This window comes from Anopheles arabiensis, chromosome 2 (assembly GCF_016920715.1).
Source record: "Anopheles arabiensis isolate DONGOLA chromosome 2, AaraD3, whole genome shotgun sequence".
NCBI lineage: Eukaryota > Metazoa > Arthropoda > Insecta > Diptera > Culicidae > Anopheles > Anopheles arabiensis.
In genome coordinates, this window is record NC_053517.1 from 33,207,440 (window position 1) to 33,232,767 (window position 25,328).

The 25,328-nt window shown below is 47.6% G+C and overlaps 1 protein-coding gene across 9 annotated transcripts; it reads right to left on the reverse strand.

The window, feature by feature from the left end:
- Positions 1 to 909: 909 nt before the first annotated feature.
- On the reverse strand, positions 910 to 23,534 carry LOC120901320 (monocarboxylate transporter 14-like). 9 transcript variants are annotated; one of them, XM_040309201.1, is made up of 10 exons: positions 23,422 to 23,534; positions 17,681 to 18,161; positions 9,155 to 9,279; positions 8,111 to 9,081; positions 7,792 to 7,994; positions 5,447 to 5,678; positions 5,174 to 5,352; positions 4,874 to 5,096; positions 4,542 to 4,773; positions 910 to 4,464 (listed from the first exon to the last, which is right to left on the reverse strand). In XM_040309201.1, exons 2-10 carry the CDS (start codon positions 17,702 to 17,704, stop codon positions 4,197 to 4,199), a joined length of 2,457 nt encoding a protein of 818 aa, XP_040165135.1. In that variant the 5' UTR covers positions 17,705 to 18,161; positions 23,422 to 23,534; the 3' UTR covers positions 910 to 4,196. The 9 variants fall into 9 exon arrangements, with proteins under 9 accessions (XP_040165135.1, XP_040165119.1, XP_040165110.1 ...); XM_040309185.1 differs by having other exon boundaries at positions 17,681 to 18,158; positions 23,342 to 23,525; XM_040309176.1 differs by having other exon boundaries at positions 23,342 to 23,525.
- Between the last annotated feature and the right edge of the window lie 1,794 nt (positions 23,535 to 25,328).

The window sequence follows — 25,328 nt, forward strand, 5'->3', positions numbered from 1 at the left end:
TTCTACCGTATGGCTCGCCGGCGGGTGGCAAAACATGATCATAAAACACTTTGCACGTCCGAAGCAGAACGCAAAATACCTCGAACCTGCACCAACTGGCGACAGCTTGCACACTAGTGATGGGTAAAATAGAGTAGTCTGCGGAAATCGAAACGATTCGATACTTTCTTTTCAGTTGGAATCGGTGTCGAAGTCCCTGTGGGTGATGTGAGCGTGCAGAAGGAGAGGTTGAGGGTTGAGTTTAAGAAAATCCATACTCGTACCCATGTCTCACGACACCGCTCCGGATTACCACCTATCACTAACGCACACACAAGAATAAAATATCTTGTGTGGCGCATTATCTTATCGCGAAAGGTTAAAAGATCCTGCCGTGCCTTACATACAGCCACGATCAGCTGTGTGTTGTGGGGTGTGTAAACATTACACCCAAAAGTGCTTGCACCCTATTTACTGACCTTTCCGAGCAGGTCTATCGCCGGGGCAAACGAACGAAATGATCACGAGCGATTGCCGCGTGTAATCGGTTGTCATTCCATTGAGCCAGTATTGGAATTTTGAAAATTTGTTTTACTCTTTGTATGCAAAATTAGCTGATATTTTGTATTATTTTGATTCACAGCAATCATTTTACTCAAACATCACAGGTTTTCATTTCCTAAACCGAATTGATCGTGATTTTGAACTTTCAAAACTCATGCACGCTGAAAACGCCTAAAAGTATGCAATCGTGCTGTCACGTGTGTTGTCGGATAATTTAAACTTTCCGTTAACCCTACTGTGATGAAATTCAACAGACAACAGTGAATAATGTTGCGGTTTTTTTGGTATAATATCAGCGTTTATTAGATATTGTTTTAACTTTCTTTTCTTTCACATCATTTAACACAACACACCAAACTCGAGCGATTATTTTGACCGCTTGGCATTTGCATTTATAATCAACTTTATTTCAAATAACATTGTTTGTCTGTTCTCCTGCGTTCGCCATGGCGTACCACAACACCTGGCAGACACTGTGTAATGTGTCCTCCTTCCTTTATATCCGTTTAGTTAACACTGTTTTGTTTGTTTTGTTGTGTTGCTTTCCCGCCCCCATACTTGTACTGGCTTCACCGGTAAAGCCTCGGCGAGGAAAATAGGCTTGTAATTTACTATTAAACGACAGAGAAGAAGTCGACTGATCTCATGCTTCAGGTTGTTTGGTGTGTTTGGTTTGAGCATCAATCTTTTGTGACGGCGAGAAAATGGAAAGGTTTTTTTTTTTAATTTTTGAAACAGTTTGATAAAACATACAAAACCGAATCGAAACATTATGCTTGCTGTCGCTGCTACCACACACACCAGGCGGGTAAAAGTGATCTGGGGAGTAGGATCACCTTAACGTTACATACTTATCAATTATAAAAAATTGGGTAGAGAAACCCCATTACTAGGGCGTACAAAAATGACATCCTCACTGTTTGGTGTAAACACCTCTTCCAAAATGATGTGTGAGCATTTTACCAACCATGTTATTATTCTGATATGTTTCAAGTTTTGAAGTGTTAACGATTTTCGTTTGAAACGTTGAAAACCATTTAATCGTGGGAATTGTTACAAGATTTAAAGATGAATCGAAGCCCTCAATACCACAGTTCGAACGATTTGCAGTAAAGATTATGTTAAAATATGTAACTCTAGCTTAAACAGTGGCACACACATACTGTTGTTTTGATATTTTCGACAGGAGAAAGCTCCCAATAAAAGAAATTTTGGCGCACGTTTCATACAGCGTGGCCACGAAAGAGTTTTTTTTCCTTAATCATAGGTCTTAGTTCTAGTGGTGATAAGTAACAAAAAATAGTCAAAAAAGTTTAAAACGCTACCGCTGATTTGATTTCCACGATCACGATCACTCACAAAAGATTGCTGCTCAAACCCCTTTAACCATCGGGATCTTTCCTTCGGCTCTAAGCGCGCCACAATAAACAAAACATATCCCTTCCTCATTCTAGCCGTGCCACGCTGGTTAGCGTTCGGGGGGTTTCCCGTTTGCGTTTGTGTATATATAGAATGCAACAGCAGTTTGTTCGTGAAGCAAAAGCTCGTTTTTTTAATGTATCGGCCGGCGGTTACGTGTGATGGAGTGTTGCAGTACATAGTAGAATAGTGTGTCTGTGTCTTTGTGTGTGAGAGAGACAAAGAGAGAAAAGAAACCGGCTTTATTGAGGAAAGGATGCAATGCCTTCCTTTTTGTTAGCAGCTAAGCAACCATTGGTTCTATTATATGTGTATATCAGCCTACAAACAACTGGTTCGGTTGGCCCACTCTTTCCATTTTCACCATTTTCACCACTAGTGCGCACATTCACCTTCGATTTGTAAGTCTCCTGTTATTGATTCCTAGAGTACACAGTGTGTATGTATAGTTTGTTTGCTCATTTGTTTTTTTCTTCCTCTCCTTCTTTCGTCTAATATATGCTAGCGTGCTAGCCTTCTTCCCCCTTTTCCCTTCTCCCTGCAGCCTTGTGTAAGCTAATATGGCCATCGTATCGTACGCAACAACAGGCAGGACTCATCATTGCGCCCTGTTACGACTAGACTTAAACATAAAACACCCGGGCGGCACACCACCACTGAGCGCGCGAGATGCTACGATTCTTTCCACCATTTCCGTGTTCATCCCTATGTATGTACAACTCATAAGAAGCTAATACTCTTTCGTATGTGTGTGAGTGTTGTTTTTTTTGTATGCTTTTTGTTTTATTACACATTTTGCAACGCTACCTCATTAGGACTTTGTTTAGGAGTTGTGGCTGGCTGTGGCTGGCGTTTTCATTTTACTTACATTTTCCTCATTGTAGTACAATCTCTTAGTTTACTTTCCATCTTTTTCCCTTTCCATTGTGCCTGTGCCCGCACTCCTGTCATCTACAACATATATATATCTCTCTCTCTCTCTCTCTGCATGTTTGTATGGTGTATGGTGAGCTTCATTAGTAAATAGAGGTTGGCTGGCGTTCGTCTTCCTTAAACTTCCCCCTAAGCGTACACTACCTACCGGCGTACCTGCTGCTAACGGTTTTAGCGGGCTTTCCACTAACTGGGAAAAGCAAAGTGTGGTAGTGGATTTGTTCAACATCGGCTTGTGGGTGTGTACATGAGCTATTATCATTTATTTACGCTTCTTAAAGCGTACGTACAAACGCCTAAGTACTGAGTACCGGATGGTTTGTTTGCAGCATTAAGCAAAATGGCTTGGATATGACTTTGAAACCTTAAAAGAACAGATCCTAACTGAGAACTACGTACGACGATCGCGCAAACACTTACACGCACGCAGTGATCGTGTAGTGGCTTGCGCGCGTAATAAAAGTAACAAAAGTTCAACTAATAAAGTGAAGAGTGGGGCAGAGTAAGTTTGGTGGGGGGGGGAGAGGGAATAACAAAACAAACGTTTAAACAACGGGAAAATAAAATAGTCATACGGCCGTCCTACTGGCGTCATACCACACTAACACATGTGGCTCTTTGTCGCGTTTTTCCTCTTTTGTTTTTGTTACACCTATATATGCTTTGCACACGACGCACACATTCTAACACATTCATTCGCTTCTTTCGTTCTCTTCTTACTATGACACTAAAGGTTTCATCTTTGTTTTTTGTATTGTTCTCGATTATGTTCCTAGCATACCTAGTATTTCACGTTTCTCTCTTTGTTTCTCTCTCTCTCTCGCTTTTTCTTGTCGTGTTTTTACACCATGTTTTTCTTTGCACTGCAAATTCCGTTCCGTTGCGCTCTAACTCTGCTTTCTTTTTGTTTTGTTTTTTTGCTTCACACTTCCGCGTTGCGATAAAAACTCGTTTTGTTTCAATTAAAAATAACATAATCAAAACAAATCTTTCCACGATACGATATAACTAGATAAGCCTAACACACTAGCTAGTTGAAACATTGGAGCTGATAACGGTTACACTCTTCGCTCTAAAACACTCGCTCTTTCTTGTCCCACCGTCGCTTTTGGTGTAAGCAGGTGGAGCAACTGGCTGAGGGTGAGTCAGCGTACCGACTACCGACGAATGGTAAATATGATCCTTCTCGGGGATATTATCGTCGCCCAACCAACGACAGTCTCCATCGCGCGCTCTGTTTGTTCCAACCTGCAACATTCACCCCCTTTCGCTGTGTCCTTTGCCGGAAACCCCGGTCCAGGTTACAGAACGGACTCCATCTGGCTCACTTCCTTGTCCGTGTCCTTTGCGCTACCGTTCGACTGCGGCTGCTTGCGATCGTCGTTGATGGTGGTCGTGGAGGTGATATTCGACGTGACGGGCTGCTCCGTGGACGGGCTGGGGGCGGTTTGAATGATCTTTGGTACCATCGTGATCGGTTGATCATCGTCCGCCAAATCTTCGGACGGTTCCTCGTCGATCGGCGTCAGCACCTCGACGTGCACGGGTGCTTCCGATGGCTTGCGGAATCTAAAACATTCCGAAAGAAAAAAAAGGGTCAATTAATGTGACTCTTGCTCCCTCTGCTACATTATCGCTGCACTTACCTCTTCATGGCGGGTGCCGCAAAGCTAGTTATGGCCGACAGGGCAAACAGACCGCCGGCAACGAAGAACGGTATGGAGTAGGACTGGGTGGCATCGTACAGGGCTCCGGCCAGCGGTGATCCGACGATCGTGGCGGCACCACGGAACAGAATCAGCAAACCGAACGCATTCGTAAGCTTGTCCAGCCCGAGCAGATCGACCAGAATAATTGACGTCAGTGAAATGTAGCCAGCTGAAGCGAGATAAACAAACACAAGGGTCAATGCAAGTGCACTTTTTTGCATTGCTGGGCCCAAATCGTCGAGCAAAAACCGCTCCACGACGATACCTACCGATGGCAATGCCGAACGCGATCGCCATCGCCACGTACGCGGCGTAACTGTGGCAGAAAGGCGTCAGTGCGACCGCTACGGTGGAGATGACTAGACAGATGTTGTTCAGAAACAGGGCGTCCACTTGCGGGAAGTCAGCAACGTAACCGCACACGATACGGCCCACCGTGTTCGTAATACCAATGATCGAGATAAGGAAGGAGGCAGAGTTTTGTTCAATTCCCTACACACAGAGAAAGAGAGAGCAAGAGGTTAGTTTGCTGAAGATCATTGTAACCAATCCGCGAAGAACCAGCTTACATCCAGAACAGCCGCATCGACCAGGTACACGAAGGGGACGTACAGACCGGCCATGCCGAAGATGTTCGATACGCCAATCATCATAAAGACGGGATCGCGCAGCAAGCTCACATCCATCATGGCACCGATCGCATTCTTGAACGATTCCGGCAGCGCCAGGCACGGGCAAAGATCGTACTCTATACCGCGCGATGGGTTGTGGGTTGTCGGAAAGCAGAGAGAAGTTAAATTAGACATGTAACACTCACGCACTGTAGCACTTGTACAACTCACGCTCTTCCCGCCCCTTCTCCACATCGTCCCGCACATCGTTCCGGTGCTCCTTCTCGAACTTGGTCAGCGAGACGACGGAATTGCGATAGTTCGTTAGCGACTTTTGCGACTGGAACTCTTTCAGGTTCGTGACGGAGCCGGAGTAAAAGATGTCCTTACGCGACAGCGGACGCACCATTGCCGGCCGGTCCGCCTTCAGTGAGGCTTTTGAGGTAAACATGCTGCCATCATCCTGTGTGTGCGCGATCGGGTGTGTAAGCAATGTGTGAGTGGTGGCAAAAAGGATCGTTAGAACATTTCACTTTAAATGTAATGATATGTGAAGGGGAAAAGTGTATGAAATGTGTGTGTGTGTGTGGATGCAAGGCAGGAGCAGGACTAAGGCGATAAGCGAAAAATGAGCAGCTGCCAACTAATGAAGCTTTGCTAGGATAGCTACAACCAACAACTATTGCAAAAAATATAAATGTGCGAAAAAAATAAGCCAATTAAGCTACTTGCTTGCCAAAATGATGCAATTTTTGCGTGTGCTATCCTAATAAACTAACAAGTTACTAACAAATGAGCTAAAAGCAACAAATAACAGCGATCGCATACAGGGGTTTTTAGGAGTTCTCATTGCTGTGGGTCACTTTATTGACCCTATCTTACGTGAAAAGAACTTATTGCAATGGGAATTGGACTCTAAGTACTATTGTTGGACAAACCTAATAGGAATGTCCAAGGATCCTGTTCGAAAAGAGTGCCATAGAGTCCAATTTCCATCATACAGGGTTTCGAATCATAAAAGGGAATAGTTCAATCACTTAGCGGAACGTTGCAAGCATGCTGCGGAAGTTTGCAATCACTTAGGGGAGTTTTGCAATCGATTAGGGGACTTTTGTAAGCATACTGTGGAGCTGTCATCAGACTGTGGGTGCCGCTGTAAAAAGCTTCGAATTGATACCGATGATGTTTTTTTTTTAAACATCATTCGGAGTTGTTTTTGAGTGGGATTCAGCTGTACACATGATAAACTAAATAAATCGTGCTGCAACTCCACAACTAAACATGATAAAGCAGTAAAATTAACGAAAATATTTTGGAGTATTTACAGCGGCACACACAGTCTGATGACAGCTCCATAGCTCCATATGCTTGCAAAATTCCCCTAGTCGATTGCAACATTCCCCTATATGATTACAAACTTCCATTCCAGTATGCTTGTAACATTTCTCCTACCGATTTGAAACAAATCCCCCAAGTGATTATATATGGTTCGAAACCCTGTGCTAAGTTCACTTCCCATAAGAAAGAGTCAAGGAAGTGTCCCACAACTATGAGAACCCCTGGTGGCAAACCCTGTAAATGAATGGAAGACCCATCGAAATGCTCTACGCCATGGACCGGCTATTCCCTCTGCGCAATGCGTGCAAAATGATGTGCAGTTCAGGTGCAATGCAATGCGAGGAAATGAATGACGATAGCTCTCCCCACGTGGCCAAGTTAATGTGAGCTCTGATAATAGCGCTGAATAATGCCTTTTTGTTGTTTTCTCTACTTGCTACACCTTTGGTCCTCAAATCGCAGTGTATACGTTTTGGCGGTTTTGTTTTTAGCATCCAGAGCCCCAGACAGCGCCGCTAGCTAGCCAGCCAAACACAGAGTGAGAACCATTTCACACACGTACGCGAGAAAGCTTAGGCGGCATCCTTTCTAGCAGGCCTGCTAGTCTTTTGGTTGCCGTCCAAGAGTGGTTCTAAATTTAACGTCGTCCATTCTCCAAGGAGCTTACACAGAACGGGTTATTAGCGAGTGGTGTTAAAAAAAACTTAATACACCCTACCGTCTTTTTTCCATGCTATCGTTAATTTTAGGCAATTACTTCACACACAGGCGCACGCGCCGCCAATTTGCACATACATTGTAGAGCAACGGTTGGTTTTTAGTGGGAGGAGGACGGGTTTACGGGTTTTGGTTGTTTGAAAGAAATATCGCTACTGGGTGTTAATGGGGTGGGGTATCAATATGGGAAAATAGAAATAGATCGCCTACTAGGAAACAGATTAAAAGTGTTACAGCTCTCTAAATACATAGTACATAGTAGGATAAGAGTTTTAGAAGCGATAGTCCACACCGTGTTAAGTAGATTAAAACCAAAAACTAAAACCGCGCCGTGTACGGCAGCATCATACCGAACCTAGTTTACACAACTGCTAAACAGTAAGAGAGAGAGAGAGAAAGGGCACACAAAACCAAATGGAGAACTTGTAGGGGTTCCGGACCCCAATCGTGGTGTTTTTTGTAGTTGGAAAAGAGTAAAGAGAAAAAACAAAAAGAAGTGGACAGAAAAATTGGCTACTAACGAATTCTTCAGCGTTATTATTTTTGCTGCCATTGACTGAGCCGCGCGAGAGTCTGAGATGCATGGATTTACGTACGTCACCGTTGCTACCGACATCGCCCCGCGAGCTAGCCTTAATGGCGGCGAGCGACGGTTTGAACCGCTCCCCGGTCGAGTGTTTGCGGACGCGATCGAACGTCGGTACGGAACCATTCTTCGGCATGCCTACAAAAAACAGATAAACCAAAAAAAACCAAAATTCATCCCCCATTAGTGTTTCCTGCTGTCCGGCCGGCGAAGGGGAAAAGGCGAATCAGCCGAACCACCCGAACCCGACTCACCCGACTGATGGCTGGTAAAGGCAGGCTGTGAGGCATTGCGGGGCATATTGTCCGCCCCGTAGTCGGCGGCATCGGACTCCGAGTTGGTGTTGCGCTTCTTGTTCAGCGGTTTCTTCATCTCGATCTGGCTCGACTCGGACGACGAGCCGCTGCTACCGTTCTGCTCCTGCGCCTTAAACTCGGAAATGGTGGGCAGGGTGGCCACCGGATGCATGCCGCCCTGCTGGGCGGCCAGCTGGTCCAGCGCCAGGCTCGAGTGTACGCCCGGGTCCGCGTTCAGCGGCGCCTTCAGTCTTTTCTCCATTGTGCCGTCCGGTAGCTGAACCATAAAGTACGACCCACCGATCGAGCCGCGCTCCATCTGCAGCCGCTTTTCCTCGTACATGCGCTGCATCAGTGGCTTCACCTTGTCCTCCTTCGGGTAGGTGAGCGGTCGCATCATCGCCCCAAACACGGCACAGTTCAGTATCAGCCCGGCCAGGATGAGGTTGGAGTTTTTCCAGTCAAAGTTTTCCAGCAGCATGTTCGCGAGCGGTGCGAACGCGAACGTGCCGAACCCGGACCCGCACACGGCAATGCCGGTGGCGAGCGAGCGCTTCGTTTCGAAGTAGTACCCGACGGCCACGACCGCGGGCAGATAGATCAGTCCGAACCCGATGCCGCCCATCACACCGTACGTGAGCATCAGCATCGTCACGGAGGTGCTGAGCGTGCTGAGCGCAAACGCCGCGCAGGAGATGATGCTGCCCGCGATACACACCGCCCGGCAGCCGTACTTGTTGGCCAGCGCGGACACAACCGGACCGGCGCTCAGGTACATACCGCTGAGCAAGCTGCCCACCCAGGCCACCGTACCCTTGCCCTCGCCGAAGTACACCACGAACTCGTTCAGGAACACGCCAAACGTGTACGCGATGCCGTCCACGATCATGTTGCACATAAACGAGGCGAATACGATCACCCAGCCATATCTGGAAAAGGAAGCATTATCGAGCGATTAGCGGGGGGTTTTTCTGCGACGATCTGCGACTGGTATACACTTACCCACCGTCCGGTGGGGGCGGCATATCGTGGTACTCGCACCCTCCATCGTCATCGTCCGGCGATGTATATTCCTGTGTGTCGGCCGTCAATCGTGCCGCCTCCTCGCACGCAATTTCACTGTCCGTCTGGAATGGGGGGAAAAGAAAATGGAAAAATGTGGTTAGCACACACCGTATTGGACGACACAAAAACGGCTCATTATGTTAATGCATTTTCGATTGCCCACCCAACCATGCGACCCATATTTCGACAGCGCAAACCTAAGTTTTGGGTGAGGTTGTCCACTGTTTGCTCTATCTCCCGATGATTAAAAAAACTACAGCCAACACCCGAAAAAACACCCGAAAAGGTATTGATCGAAAAAGCGTATCGAGTAACGTTTGTTTTAAAAATCCATCCATCATCCAACACTGACACATGGCGGCGGCGGGAGGATCGGAAGCGCACTCGAACCGCGTGCCTAGTAACGCAAGAACCTTCAGCAACACAACAGGCGCTTTTCTTTCGCTATTAATCAACCACTTGCCGCCGCCATCCAAATCGATGACAAAATAGCATCGCATCCACCTCCTCCCAACTGCAATGAAATTCTTTCTGGCTGATGTGAGTTGAGTTGCTTCGGCAAGGAACACGAGGCCGTAAACAATCGCTCGAAGTCGGTCCAAGCTTTGTCGGCCCTCTCCTCTTTGCGCGTTGGTAGATTTAGAAGCCACACAAATTAGAGAAATGGTATACATGTTAACTTCTGCGTTCCATATTTTGGTCGACCGGAGGGCAATCTCCAGGCAGACGGTGAACCCAGTACGACGCCCCACCCCCCTCCGCGTTCGTGCATCATCGTTCTGGGCCGACGTGACCGACATGCTGCTGGTGGACCGTTCCGTTGCGTTGCGTAACTGGATGGCGCACATTTTATCGTGTTGCATCGTTAGCGCGTTAAACGGTTTCGTCACCAGGCACAGTTTAATTAAGGGAATAATATTGTTTACGGACGCGAAATGTGCAGCGCTCTGAGATGGCGCGCGTTCGTTTAGAACGATTCGGAGTCGGAGTAGCTGGAGTGGCGCCTTTTGTGGCGCTTTTAAATGGAAGTTAAACGCTATATTGGGACAACGGTTATTTACCACTCAAGAGGAGATTATATGATTTCAATGTGTACCCATATCATACAAGCCATTTCTCCCAACCGAGAAGAAAAGGACATAAAAACTTCGCCGGAGGATGTGGTTTGTTCAACATACACTCTCCACCCCAAACCGTACGGCTGTAGACTGAATCTACCCAATTGGGTATTGTTTAAGATCGTCTTACTTCTAAAGCAAGACAAACACATCACATTGAAACTTAGTTCTATCTAGATCGCGTAGTTTGTGACTCTTAATGCAGTAGCTTATGAGAAAGTGTAAAAAAAGGAAGTCGCATCTAGGACATGGAGGCAACAAGTAACACGCCAAGTAATGATTCAAATCAAATAAGATGGCTATTGTTATACAAAAGCATCTATTGACTGGTCGGTCAACTCGGTACAGTACCGCGGTACAGTCCCGTGGTACAGTCGTCAACTCGTAAGACTCAATAACATGCCCGTCATGGGTTCAAACCTAGAATGGACCGTCTCCCCGTAGCAAGGATTGATTATCTATCCGGCTGTGTGGTAATGAATTAAGTCTTGAAAGCCTGTATAGGACGGCATGTCCGCGTAGGATGTTACGCCAAATAGAAGAAGAAGATCTATTGACTGGTCGCTGCTTTGAAAAAAGGCAAACATATTTTTTAAAAAAGTCAACTGATGATACTGATGTGATACGAAAAGCTCTTTTCGCCAAAGCGTCCCATGCCATGCTTACAACGGATATTGCAGGATTTCTTTATTGGGTTCAAAATTGTATCATCCATCCCTTACAATCGATTATCTATCCATTTTCCATCCAATGATTTATGATTCGCAGTACAATTGATATTGTTCAAATGTATTTGAAGAGTATACAACCCTTCCTTATAACAAGGGTCTTTGATCTTCTCAGAATGCGGATCTCAGAACGTGGGAGCATTGATTTTAGATTACATTATTGCATCATTTTTTCTTTTTTTATAGTGAATGTAGAAATCATGGTTTGTATAGAAAGCAAAAACTAGAAATATACAATATTTACATAAATTTTCTAGTATTGAAATATAAACCTTTTCTAAAAAAAAGTAAAATTATATAAATTTTGATTGAAATAGCTCCGCGTGAGTTAATTTGGAGACTCCTTGCCTGGCACCCCTGACTTGGCTCGAAGTTTTCGAATGTTTTTTTTTAAAATATCATGGCCAATTTCCATGCTACACTCACATTGCTTATGCCATTCGATAGACAATTTGGCTGAGCGTCAGTTAAGTTTTAAAACAGGCAGATTATCATACTTTGCCTATCATATTTTAGCCTAAATGTACAAAAGCACCATCATTTGATATCAAACAGTTGAAGGTATATCTATGGTTATATGGACGCATGTGCCACATTTCAGGTCCCGCATAAGCTAAAAGGATCCAACATAAGGTTACATAGGTTACATAAAAGTAATGAAAAAAGACGATTTTTGTCACTAAGAGTTCCGCAAAAGTCAATAGAAATTAGTTATAAATGTTGCGTATAGTAAAAAAAAACTTGGGTTAGTGAGCCACCGTATTACATTGCGCACGAAAAGCTTCCCAACAACTGTCACCGATTTTAATTCCGTCACTATCTCATCATCTTTTTCGATCAAATGATTTTCCACCCATCGCAACGCCGCACTGATGTGTGAGACAAGAGCCATAACAAACTCTCGTCTCTCGTTCGGTTCTGCAAACCTATCCAATTAAAAAACCTAAGCCATATTAGTCTATTTTCCTACTACCTTTCCAGCTCCGCCGTCCCAAACCGATAAGCGCGTACCGTAAACAACACCTGCATAAAATAACCATCCCGTGTATAGCACAGATTTCTACCAATTCCCATTCCTTTTTTTATCCTTTCCCTAGATCCCAGATGAGGATCCATTGAAGCGTAACGTCAATTTGTCAATCGCTTCACAGAGAGAGAGAAAAAATCAATGCCTCAGGATAAAAAGCCGACCCGGGAACGGGCACGAAACGGAAACAAACCACCCCGTTGCCACATTGTCTACCGTGTGTGTGCGCCGGCGGAAGTGAAGGCCGTACACTACCAGACAACCAACAAGGGAGCGAGGGAAGGGGGAAGAGTAGACCCTTCCGCTGTGTACCGCACAGCCATTGACGACCGTTTGCAGGAAGCCGGCACGCGACACTCACTGTCCCCCTGCGGATGACGGACAGACGACAGGACATGACGCGCGCGGGCGGTTTTGTGTGTGCTCGTTCTTTCTTTCTTTCCTTCTCTCTCGTTCGATGGCACAGCTTTATTTTTAGACACAAAAAACCCATCCTCGAAACCAGAAAGACTGGCGACTGCAATAACAGTAACACACAGTACAAGGGGGGGGGGGGGGAGGAGTTGGGCTGTCCTAGGGATAAGGAAGCTCGGGTGGAGAAAGACGTCAGTTGAAAGAAACGAACCCCTGTCGTTACTAGCAAATGCGGGGTGGGGTTTGTGCACTGGCAAATATTGCTACCATTCCACCACACACTACCTTTGGTCACACTACTTTCCGCAGCCTCTTGCCCACCACTTCGCTTGCCAAAAACAGTCAACAGGTGGGTTTTTTTTGGGGGACAGGGTATGAGAACGCTGGGTTCCCACAGTACAGATATCTGAAGTATTGAGACACACTCAAACAGCTATAGAAACGACAATCGCAGTAGGACGGAAATATGCCCACCACACTTCAATGGCACGTCTAGTGCAGACGGCCAGGCCAGGGAGGTGTAGCTCTGGTGGAGTACGCGAAGGTAGATGAAGGTGATCGACCACTAACAAGCAGTCGTCGCAGTAGTCTGCACTCCACCATCTTTCGAGCGTATCGCCAGTGACAAATCGTTCCTTTTTTATGTGACAGATCGATAACAATATCTGCTCATTCAAAATAGACGCAACTCCATTCGGAGGTTATTTGTTTGAAGTAGTAAATGACGATCCTCCGTTACTATTAGACTATTGCATTGGCTAGTGCACTTGCACTGGGGTACACGTATGGTTGCGTTTTGTACATTCAACTCAAACCAGACGCTTGGCTGGAAACATGAAGCGCGATTTATCGCTATTACAGTATCATTCGCTACAGCTCCACAGCCAAAGCAAGTTGGCAGCGGACTGTAAACAGCTAGCCAACAGCCGCAACCCACCATTCGCTTTGTTAGGGGGATGGAGTTTCGCTCCAAAACGACTCACTGTCGCTAGGAGGGGAATAAACTGTGGATGCCTCTTCCGGCGTATAGCAAGCATGCCATGGGCGCTTTTTTATACTACTTTTACTACTCTTTATTCCTAAGAGACTAAGAACGAGCGACGAAACAACAAGAACGCCCCACAACCGCTAGGAAAGAGCAGTTGCACAAATAACAGCAAACGCGCATGCAGTTGTTAGTGTGGCGGTTGTGCCGGTTGTGCCGCTTGTGTTGTGGAGTACTGAGTGACGCCCTTTCTTCGCAAGACTTCGCAACAACAAAAGGAGGTCAGTTGATAGCTGGGCGATGCGTTCCGTTTGGTGAGTCATCGGGACGGCCACATTCGCCGTCTACTAAATGGTTGAATGATTAAACTTACATGCCAGCGCTACATGCATGGAGTCATCTGCGACACAAACACACCAGCGACAGTATTTTAATTATTCAATCTTGTAATTCCACATGAAAATATAAACCGGGAAGGACGGCCTCTAGGGTGGTGCAACAATGTTGCAGCCATCGTGGGACAATATTCCCCCGTGGTACCCCCCGGGAAGCAGCAATCTCCATCATCAATGGCACCCAGGCAGCAGCGGTCCGCACAAACATCGTGTTTTTTTCTAGTTTCCCAACTGTCCACTAGAATGCGCACGTCCGAAGGGATTTACCACTACCGGACATGCGACGTTCCCTCTCTACCCCCCCCCCCTGCCACACGTCACTCATCATGATGATCGTGATGAAAAATGGAACGTAATCAAACGTCAGATCATATCGTGGCGGAGGGAGGTTTGCTACATTATTGTTCACTGGGGAGGAAAAGATTGAAAACTCCCGGGCACAAAATAAATTGTCATTCCGCCTGGGCACGCATTGCTACAGGTATTCCTCGGTCAGTGCTGTGTGTGTGTGTGTGTGATCCCCTTTGGTGAGGGTAAGGGCATATGTCACGTGTTAACAATTATTATCGTTCGGAAGAGCGCGGCTGCGCACCACTCGTCCGTTAGATTCCCCTCCTGCCCCAGTGGTCAATCATAAGGATGGCTCGAGAGTTAAGCTTCAATGACACTCATCGAGGGGGCATGGAATTCCAGAGACACACTCCAAAATACATCCCTTCCTTCTTGGCCCCCTCTTGGCAACACACAGATACCCCCCCCCCCGCTCCCTTCACGATCAGTGCCCCATTACGGTAACAGATTATCGTGGGGACAAGTGGGGCTAGTAGTAAAGGAGTGAACAACACACGCAACACGGTCACAACCGCTGCGATAAGATACACAAGCAGCGAGATGAATGGTCGAATAATGTCCGATCCATTTTCCACCACCATTGCTGTCATGGCAGGTATTGGTTAGCCGGGGCGACCCAGCAACCCGTCATTGGTCCGCCGCCAGCAGTTTGAAGGGTAGTGCTTGTGTACTCCGGCTATTATTGCCATTATCGAGTTATCATTATCAATCCCTGTGCATTACAAAGCAATGAGGGAGAGAGGGGGATCGATGCGATCTGAAGTGCTCCTATTATTACGTATCTCTGCTTGTCAAGCCACACGCGGTCATCCATCTAAGCGAAGGGCAGCCCAGGGCACTCCAGCGACACACGGTAGATTTATTGGCCATTGCATTGTATTGAATTGGGACGTATTTATTGGGGGCCTGGGGGTATTGTTGTGATGAACGAAATCTTCATCACCAGCCATCACTTTAGCCCATCACGTTGTTACAAGCGATGTTGCATTCTTCAGAGGTTTCAACAAGTGCGCTTCTGAACTCCTGAAACGGACTACATTTGAACATACACTCAAACACACATACACACGCATCTTCCATCGACTTATAGAACATTTCAAAATTGCTGAGATATTGTCGATTATTCTAATAAAACATCATCGCCACATTGTCACTCCACTGATCTTACATAATCGAAAAGTGAATGTGGTTCTACTGGGTCCAGACGACCCGTTCCTCACTCCGCCTGGACAACACACACCCGTGGTTTTCAAATTTCAGTTTGGATGCATCAAAACAGCTCAATTAATGCCAATTAAAGAATGTACGATTGACGATCACTTTCGCCCAGCAACTGGTCGATTCGCTCCCCCCCAGCGATCGTGGTGACTACATGGTTCTGGTACTGGTCGGGTTGTCAGCTCACCGTGGTTTTGCTCGCTTTACTGGTCATGGTTGGCACTGGACACACTGTTGCACGCTGCTACACGAACTTATAATCCAAGGTATATGAAGAGGAAACGGAACGCTAGCACCACTATTTCAATTTCACACCTTATTGAACCTCACACATCACTAAGAGCAACCTCGAATGCTCGGGGAATCGCTTGATCAATGTTTCCCAAAACCCCAATCCACACCACACTGATCGCACATGCGAAAGTGAACTTGGAAGTCACCCACACCCGGCCGGGCCGAACGCACAGTATGCGGATGCGTTCGCAGGGCGGTTACACCGTATTACTAGCAGAGCAGAGACCGGGAGACACCAAACCCGACTCCTCGCGTATTGTACTGTACAGTATGGTGTATCGGTACGCAACTAACACCGAGCGCGGAATGACGCGATTTGGGTGCGGGAAATTGTTTAAAAGCCAATTAAACGAACGGCTGGCCCTCTATCTCGGTGGAGAAGTGTGCAGCAGATCGTGTGTCTCTATCCCTCTATCTCGCCGCACGTCAGTGTTGGTGGCTGAACCGGGTGCTCGAACCGATACCACCAACACCCCCAACGACGGAGCACATAGGCATAGCATCATGCATATAGCGACGGTCGGCCAATGCACACGACCACCAATGTGTGGCCGCCGGCAGCAGGGGTGGACTCATTCGGTGTGGAGATATCGTACCAGACGGCGGATTGCCAAACGACCTCCGACCGACTACCAGGCGCTCTGTCTAACGTATCTTCACACTGTCGGGCATCCAAGGAGCCAAGGAGTGTTTATTGTCCAGCGTATATTGAGCAACATCACATTGCGAGTCATCAAGACAGAGTGTGGTTGGGTTGTCTATCACGATCTTGCTGTTTTCCACTGCCTGCTGTTTGCGTTAGACGCGTGGACCCGTTACAATCTTTGTATGAACAGTGATATTGGAATCAGGCATGCAAGTATGCCGAGATGCGTTGACCATCGAGGGCTTTAGGAAGCGTGCTGGTACTGAGTGGCTTGGTGATTCTTTTGAATTGTCCTCTAACATTGAAAATCCATTAGATGGATTCGCAAACAGGGTACGTTACGCCACCAAGCTGCTCATTTTAAATGCTTATCGATTCATCCCATTTTCCCCACACTTTCCGGACCGGACATCCGGAACCATTCGATCCTTTACACACACGCACACAGACCCATAAACATCTTATTGGTGTTTGTTTTCAATCCCGTCATCTCCCGGCTGGCGCCATCAAAGTATCCCTTCGGACGGCGAAACTCGGTCCACTGAGTCCGCCGTAAACGAAACATAAAACAAACTGTCCTGCTTCCACCACGGACGAGTTGGGAGATGATATCGACGGTTCAGCATTACCAAGGTTGCTGCCTGCAACATGCACATGCACACGCCATGCGACGGCCAGCGGATGCAACGAACGAATTCCGACTCCGATCGTCGTCCCCTATCGAGAGGCGTGACATTGGCGCACCAACGCAATTTACCGCGCTGCGCTGTTGGAACGGTTTGTGTAAAGCAGAGTTGAAACGGCAAAACTGGCGGCCCGAAAATCCAGGTCAATGTTAGCAACGTTGCCCCTTACGCAGGCAGTCTTACACTCTCCTCCAGACGGTTTGGTTAGTACCGGTCGCCGTTTGCAGTAGGGAGACAACCAGACTCGATTGCACCGAACGTCAGGGAAGTGGGGGAGAGAAAAAAAGAAAGGATCCTACGCATGATGGTAATGTAAGAACAAAAAACAGCAAAAGTTATATTTCCCAGCGCACTGAAAGCTTTCCGGAGCCATTCGTCTCTTTTCACAACCTTCCACAACAGTGCATTCTTAGCAGACATTATTCAGACTGATAAATATGCAACGCGGTGCGTACATTATACTGTAACAACAGTCGATGATGATGACGATGATGAGGAGGAGGATGGCCGAATGGTTGCAATCAATTAATGATACAATTTATGACGGCTCACGTGGCTCAGCTATTTTACCGACAGGAGGAAGAGAAGAAGAAACACCTACCCGGCGGGCCTTTTTACTGGCCATGTTGCGCTACTGTCCTGCAGCTGCAGCTGGTAAACTCCGTGGGGGTTGGGAAGGAGGAGAGGGACCCCGTTGCAATACTTCCACAGCGATGGGAACTGTTCTCAACAACCTTCGGCAGGTGAAGAGTGAACGTTTTTGTGCAAGCTTTTCACGCCTCGTACTACAGAGTGCACGGTTGCTCCGATCATTCGGTATGGACGGAAGGAACAGGACCAGAACTTTACGGAATCACTACAAGCACACGCACGCACACGCACACTTACTTAATGGATGTACTAATCGCACAATAATGGAAATGTAACGCTTTTATGAACACTTTAGTTTTAATTTTTAAGAGCTTTTTGGCACTGTTTTTTATATCACGCAAGCTTCAACATACTTTGGAAAAGTGCTTCTTGGAAGATCTTCGTTAAGTACACCTTTTACTTGGACACTAACACGGATCGCCCGAACTCTACTGCAAGATAGGTATAATGAACACCATAAACATTTGAATGTTGAGCCCGTGCTTTCCTTAATCGCTCGCGAAACCAAATGAAGCCCTTATTCCTTTTTCGGAAGCTACCTAAGGACTGCCCATCGGATGCACGATCGTCGTGCAACGGAACGCTAAATAAGTAACACAAGGCTCATCTGCATACTACGTGGCGCGATTTGAAACACTGGAGCTGCCTTCCTTGCCGAATCTACAAAAGGAATCGTTTGCGAGGCAGGTTTCCTTCCCTTGAAATCAAACTCCCCACCCCTTCTTAAATCATGACCCCCAACTCGCGGGAGATTAATCCGGGCGCGCAAAACCTGGTTCCTCCTGTTGGGCCTTTCACGGCAAATTACATCACGATTGTCGTCATCAGCTGGCTGGCTGTGTCTTGGTGTTCAAGTTAGCAGTTTCGGGGCGTTTCGGGGTACGCACATTTTGGAACGGCGCCTTTACAACCCGCTTAATGGCACAATGATTCGCTTCTATCTTATCATCTGCGACCCTCCTTTCCCGCGGGCAAACCCCGTGGCCGCTGCACTGATAAACGGAACAGCGTGGATCCAGCCCGGGGCGGTTCTTACAAATTCCATGTTACCAATTGCGGTAGTAACACACTTAAAGAGCGGGTTTTTGCTTGTTGTTGCTTTCCCCTTCAGCACACCGTACACTCCACACCTGGTTGCACATACGCACCCCGATCGCTGTAGGAGATTAATCTACGATTCCACTCCATTCAACTGTCGCGCACCGTTGAATGATGATGAGCCTTTCTTCCCGCGGTCGGGGAAGTTGTACACAAACCACTCGAGGGGCAAGGAATTGGATTCCAGTGTCCAAGTCAGGTGACCGGTGAGACATCTTCAACACCACACCACACAAACGCGCGACTTGTTTCCATAATGAGCATCCTTTAGACGAGAAAAGGCCTTCGGAAGATACTGAGTATGAAGAGTATCATATCCTTGACACGAAGTTATCAAGAACAAGGTCAAGGTTTGTTTTGATTGCTCCAAAATATCTAATCCCCCCTCTCCCCAACTAAACTCCAGCAAAATCGTACTTTTGTTCTTGGATGCCCGATACGGATGCCAAACACCATCGGAAAGCACAACCGCACTCGACGATCGCGGAATACTGTTTACTATTTCGCTGCTCCGACTCGGCGATCACGCAAAGGCACGATCGCGTGCCCCTGTTGTGTGTGTTTGGTTGTTTGCTGTTTTTGCGCCCATTCATGAAAGCAACACAAACATGACCCTGTCCCTTCCGCTGCTCCACCGTTCGACAGCACACACACACACTCACTCGACACGCGGAAGGTTCACGAATGCCGTGTGGCGTCCCCATACCTAAACAGCCCCAGTCAGTGAGTTTGTCCCCCGTTTGCTGCTGCCTCGCGCATATTTATTAGCATTGGTGCGCAGCAAAAAAAACTCCCCTGGACAAGTGAGTGGTGGTGGGGCGACCGGTTTTGGCGCCATAACCTTCGACAGAGGCACAACACCACCACCGCCCCCAAAACGGGTTACAGAGCTCTCGGCCGATCGATTCAAACGATCGTGTGCACATGGTGCATTTGTGTGTCACGGTATCATCGGTGCGAAGGTACGGGGTTGAAATTCTTGCGACGCCGTGAGAGATGCTGCTGAATGGCCAGCGATCGATACTCAATGCCAATGCAACGGACGAACGGGTGCTTTATGAAGCAAACGCCCTCAACGCCAAGGACGAGTGGAGTGCAGTAGGACACGGCCTGGAGAACGTGTTGGCGTCTTGAGCTCGACAGTGAGAGAAAAAGGAGAAACTGTTCCCCGTCACTAACCAGCAATTCCTTTCAACAGGCAGCAACGTATGCTCGATTTTGTTGCAAATCGTGTGCCGTGCCCACTCCACACAAATACCAAATCCCGACAACCGTGTGTCTAATTAGCGCGCGTTAGTCTGTAATAAAACAAACCTATTCGTGGAACACTCATTAATGCTTGGGACGATCGCAACCGATTCGATCGTGTATACCACCGCCTCCTCCAGTTCCAATCGACACACAAACACGCTAATGCCAAAGGTATGTAATTTACCCCGCTGTTGCCGGCTGTTGATTTATGATGCCCCGGGCGCGACAAACACTTCAAAGGGCCTTCCCCCCTGCTCGGAACGGATTGGTGAAAGATAATCACGTTGCGATGGCGAGACCTTCAGCGGCAGCCCGCCGCATTGGGCTGATCGTCCTCTTTTGGCCTTGCTAGCTAAAACCGCACCAGCCCGCCCGCAGCATCCACACCAGCTGATTCGCTAACACACAAAAGCCAGCTAAACGATTGCCATCGATAGAATCGGAAGCAGCCGTGCACAAACAAACAGCAGGCAGGCAGACAGACCGTGCTGCTATCCAACTGTCACGTACTTTATCTGTCAAACAAGCGGCCGAAGTAAATAAAGGGACCGCACACTACTATCGGCCGCGTTTGGCGCGCTGCTGACAAACGCCACACACACACCAACATCACTGTGGCCCTTATCGCTGCGGCGCTATTGTTCGGCACGTTAGATACTAACCCCGTGGGCAAACACAGTTTCGTTATTGTTCTGCACACACCGACACACACTCACACACCCACACTTTGCAATCGATTACTTATCGATAAGGGGGCGGTGGCGGGTGATAGGGTTTCGGCTTAGATTTAAAAGTGGCCTCAGGGCCTAGAAAGTGAAAACAAGGAACGAGAGAGCGCGTGCATCATTAGCGTCAAACGCCACACACAAAGAACCGATCAGTCGATTCGTCGTAGGCCTCCACAGCACACCGACCGAAACGAGGTCAGTTAGCTCCCCGATGACTAACTCACACACACTCACACATGCAAACAGATTCGGATCGATGCGACTCGATAAATGCATATTGAGCGCACAAGGTTAATACGGTTAATATACACAATGAGCGGGATGGGGTAAGCGTGTATCGATCGGACACAACAGCAGTGCCGCGCACAACAGCGCGACATAGCGTCATACGGCCGAATACTAATGAGGGTAGTGGAGGGAAAAAAAACGCAATCACCCACAGACAAAGAAGACACAATTGCGCCCAATTTTACGACTGCCACTACCACCACCACCAATGGGGAGCGATCCTCCGTAACAGAATCACAACCGAAATCTCTTTTCGAGAGATCGAGCGACGTAATTTGGGCACAATCAGGGCGCGTTCTTAGTAGCGTGTGACGAAAAAGGGTCACTACTTCACCTGATTCTCGGCACACACAAACATACACAGAGCATCCACGAGCACTGCGCGTAATTAGGCCACCCCGGTCTAACACGCCCGCGCCATCTAACGTCGGTGGCGCAGGAGATACACACCTTGACCATGGCTTGTTTTGATGCCGTTTGCGCTTCTATCGCTGGTGTGCGGCGAGTACTACCACCACCACCACCACAGAGCCAGAGAAGCACCACTCAGAAACAGCTGTTTGCTATGGTGGTGTGAGCGACCGACACCGACCGCACACCAGCACAGTAGGCCGAAATGTTTCGGTGTGTGCAAACGCTGCTCCTCGCTCGGCACGTTTGTTTTGGCTTGATTTGTTTGTTTGATGACCCCCGCTAGCTGGCTGCTGCTGCTGAGTTCTCGAGAGCCCTGATGTTTTCTTGTGTGCCGTGTCTCTCGCATCCGGGACAGTAGAGCGACTCTTGGGGCAGCAGAACGCTGCGATATATTGTGCGCACAAAAGCCATTTACTGCGCGGCGTATAAATAATTCAAATTAAAGATTTATTCTTTTGGGGGAGTGTAAAAACAAAGAATGAAATTACAAGATCTGATTTGTTTTGTTCCTTCTTCAGAATGATCAAGCAATTTTTGTACCGAAAATAAAGGGCTCCTCCCTCCCCAGCAGAGGGATCTTTCGTGAGCGAATCACTCAAATCGCGCAAGCGACCGGCGCAGTAGCGAGCAGTGTGTCGATGCTGTCGATGATCGCGGTGGCCACAAGACACCACCACCACACCCTGAGCGTGTATATATAGTTAAGTCGATCGCCGACGATGGCACGCATCACACAAGGGCGGTGTTGCCGATCCCTTCGCGCGTGTCCCATGCCGTGCGCGCATACCTTCAAACACGGGAAGGGGGAGTTTATTCGCTCCGCGTCCCATAGGTCGTGATAACCCGTGCACCGTCGTGTCATGCTCTTGTTTTTTTTTTTGCCCTGCCTTCTCCACCGGAAAGGATTCTTTTTTTATCCGCTTTTTTATTAACGCGATGGCGCTGGTGGCGATGGGGGTTAGGGGTTACGCGCTCTTGTTTGAGGGTCGGGATGAGCCGCCGACCGTGATTCACTGGTCGGTCGTGCGCGCGCTCAGAACAAAATTTTGTGATTTCCCACACACACTCACACACACACACGGTGCTAGACTTTAGGGGTGAAAACCTCTCTGAAGAATTCACACAGTGTAATGGACCACCTGCGTGGAGGATGGTGATCGTTTCGCTTAGTGAGAGAGAGAGAGAGCATCCCAAGCATTTGTCTGGTCCACCATCTCTTCCCCAAGACAGCATAAGGAGTAACAACGCTGTAACAACGGGTGGACAGACATGACTCAAGCATACAAAAAAAAACCGCCGACTGCATTGCTGCGCGTAGAATTCTACCTCACATTGTGACACACGGACGGCGGCTTCGTTACGGAACCCGGACGGCAGTCGGACGGATTAAAACCACCCTCCCAACGACCCCCCCTTCGCGTCGTAATTTGGAGCAAATTACGGTGCCACTCAGCAGCAAGCCAGGCCGATACAGGCACTGGAGCAAGGCGATCGATTTGTTCCAAGACCGTTTCGTACCGGACAGAGAGAGAGAGAGAGAGCTACAACTGGTCTGCTGGTGCTGCTGCGCAAAGCCAAAACACCTTCCGGATAGAAAATTGTCGAGGGCAGGAATAAAACGAACAGATGTCGACTCGCACGCTCTCCCACTCCCAGCTCCTCACTCTTTGTATTAATCACATTCGACCGGTCCCTAGTGCAGCATAACGTTAATGCACCTGACTAGCCAGAACAAAGTCCAGTGCAACAAGCACAGCGCCTTTCTTCGGTGCTAACAGAACAACAGAACACGCGCGCGCATTTCTATGTCTTGACCGCACACTGCTACCAACCGAGAGAAGCACAACACACACACACACACACTGGCCCCCGGCTATGGTGGTTCACCTGAGGGCAGAAACGACTGTCCGACCGTTTTGGTTGGTCCCGAGTAAAACCGCGCAAGGGAGATCCTTCGACACACGACGATCGGTGTGAACGGTGGACGAAAAACTGATTTAGCGGAAAATGCGAACCACCAGCTCTACTACACCACGGTAACGCGGATTCGGTCGCGATCGGGGTTCGCTCGCGAACTACCACCACCACCGTATCCCTTGGCGAGCGCGAGGTTAGAGGGTGCCGTCGTACCGTCCACTACGGACAGGGTAGTAGTATGGGTATGATGTACGGTTGTGTGCCGCTGGGAGCCAGCTACGCGACAGCGGTAGTGGCCGTCTACTACTACTACTACTACTACTACTGCCGGTTTTAGGGTTACAGAAGACACACACTAACAACAGTGGTGTAGGGCGACGAGAGCGTATGGTACCGCACTACAATATGGTCTTCTTTTTGTTTGTTCGTGCTCGGTCCTTTTCACACTTCACGCTCAGCAACCCCCTGCTAGGAGGGCCGGGAGGGGGTTTTTAATGCGGCTTGTCGGGTCGGTCTTGGGTATAAATAACAAAACATCACACCCGCATACAAAACGCAAACATTCAGAGAGAGAGAGAGCGAGAGAGAACAACTGAGTAGCAACGCAATTCAACCCCTACCCTGCGCCTACTAGGGAAAGGTGATAATGCGAACGCACTCATACGCTTGGAGAGGGGGAGTTGGGATTGGGGAGGTAAGACGATGCGAAGGTTTTGTGAGTGGTCGCGCAGAACGCATTGCAACAGTGCGCGGCTTTAGGTCTCTCTCGCTCTAATTGTCTCTCCGTTCGATCTCAGTGGAGGAGTTGCTCCCCTTTTTGGCTTTCCACCCCCAAGTGCACTCTCTCTCTCCCTCTCTAGTTGATCATGACGTCGTAAACGTCGGATGTGTGGAGATCCGTGACAGATTTAGTACACCATGGATTGAAAAGTTAGTGGAATGGCGAAGATAGTGAATGTGGAAACTAAGTACCATCGGAAAAGGGAAACTAACCATGTTAAGGGTTGTAGGAGCTTTCCAATTGTATCACAATACCACATAGCCACTCGCATCATGTTGTGATTTTTTCGAATAAAAGTGAACATGTTTTTTTTCATTTTTTTTTAAATTGAAAGGAAAGAAATGACATGGTTCCTTCTCATGAAAGAAGAAATTAGAATATTTCATTTTGGTAATGGACATAACAATTCCCAAGTTTTCAGAAAAGAAATATAAACCATCACACTAATTTACATTCGTATTCGAACCGGGATAATTACTGTACACATCTTATAAATATTTACTATAAGATGTAATGAATTGTAGATAAGTTAGGAGAAGGAAAAAAAGGCAGCCATTACAATCATCATCATCATGTACGGCGATCTCAACCACTGTCGTGCAGCTTATTAAGCTTATTAAGCCACCGACAAGGACATTGTGGACGTATTTTTAAAGAAAATAAAGATAAAAGTCGATTTTAAAAGGCTTGTGCTAAAACAATCTTCAGGATAAGCACTTTGAGACATCTTAAAGACGAGACTTTAAGGGAATTAGCTTGAAATTTCGAGGGAAAATCAGTGGGAAGTTTCGATGGAAAATGCCACCTAGGAGGTGAAGGCAACAAGATGGCTAAGAAGCATCTTCTCTAAACGACGAAATCAATGACTGGCATATGAAGGGTTGAGACTTTGTGTGGTTTCGAACACACCTGCAAAATGCCAAGAGCGTAAAGCCGGTTGTAGCGCCGGATAAGTAGATAAGTGAGACAGCTGTAAGTGAGCAACCTTGTTTGAAGTAAAAAAATTACAAATCCTCGAATACTTCGATACGTCGAATTTTTTTTCCAGCTTTATCTAGGTAGCTTATCAAGCAATGGATTTGGCCGATTGCGCTAACGATGACGACGCGCCCTTGTGACGC

What these genes read in the sequence shown, in the direction of transcription:
- LOC120901320 (XM_040309168.1), bottom strand. Translation starts at nt 15,667, where the DNA reads ATGACCAGTAAAGCGAGCAAAACCACG. An exon ending in ATAATAACGCTGAAGAATTC is followed by an intron (nt 5,679 to 7,791) that starts GTTAGTAGCCAA and finishes GCGCACACACAG; the next exon opens with GATGATGGCAGCATGTTTAC. An exon ending in CGCGTTCGGCATTGCCATCG is followed by an intron (nt 4,774 to 4,873) that starts GTAGGTATCGTC and finishes ATCTCGCTTCAG; the next exon opens with CTGGCTACATTTCACTGACG.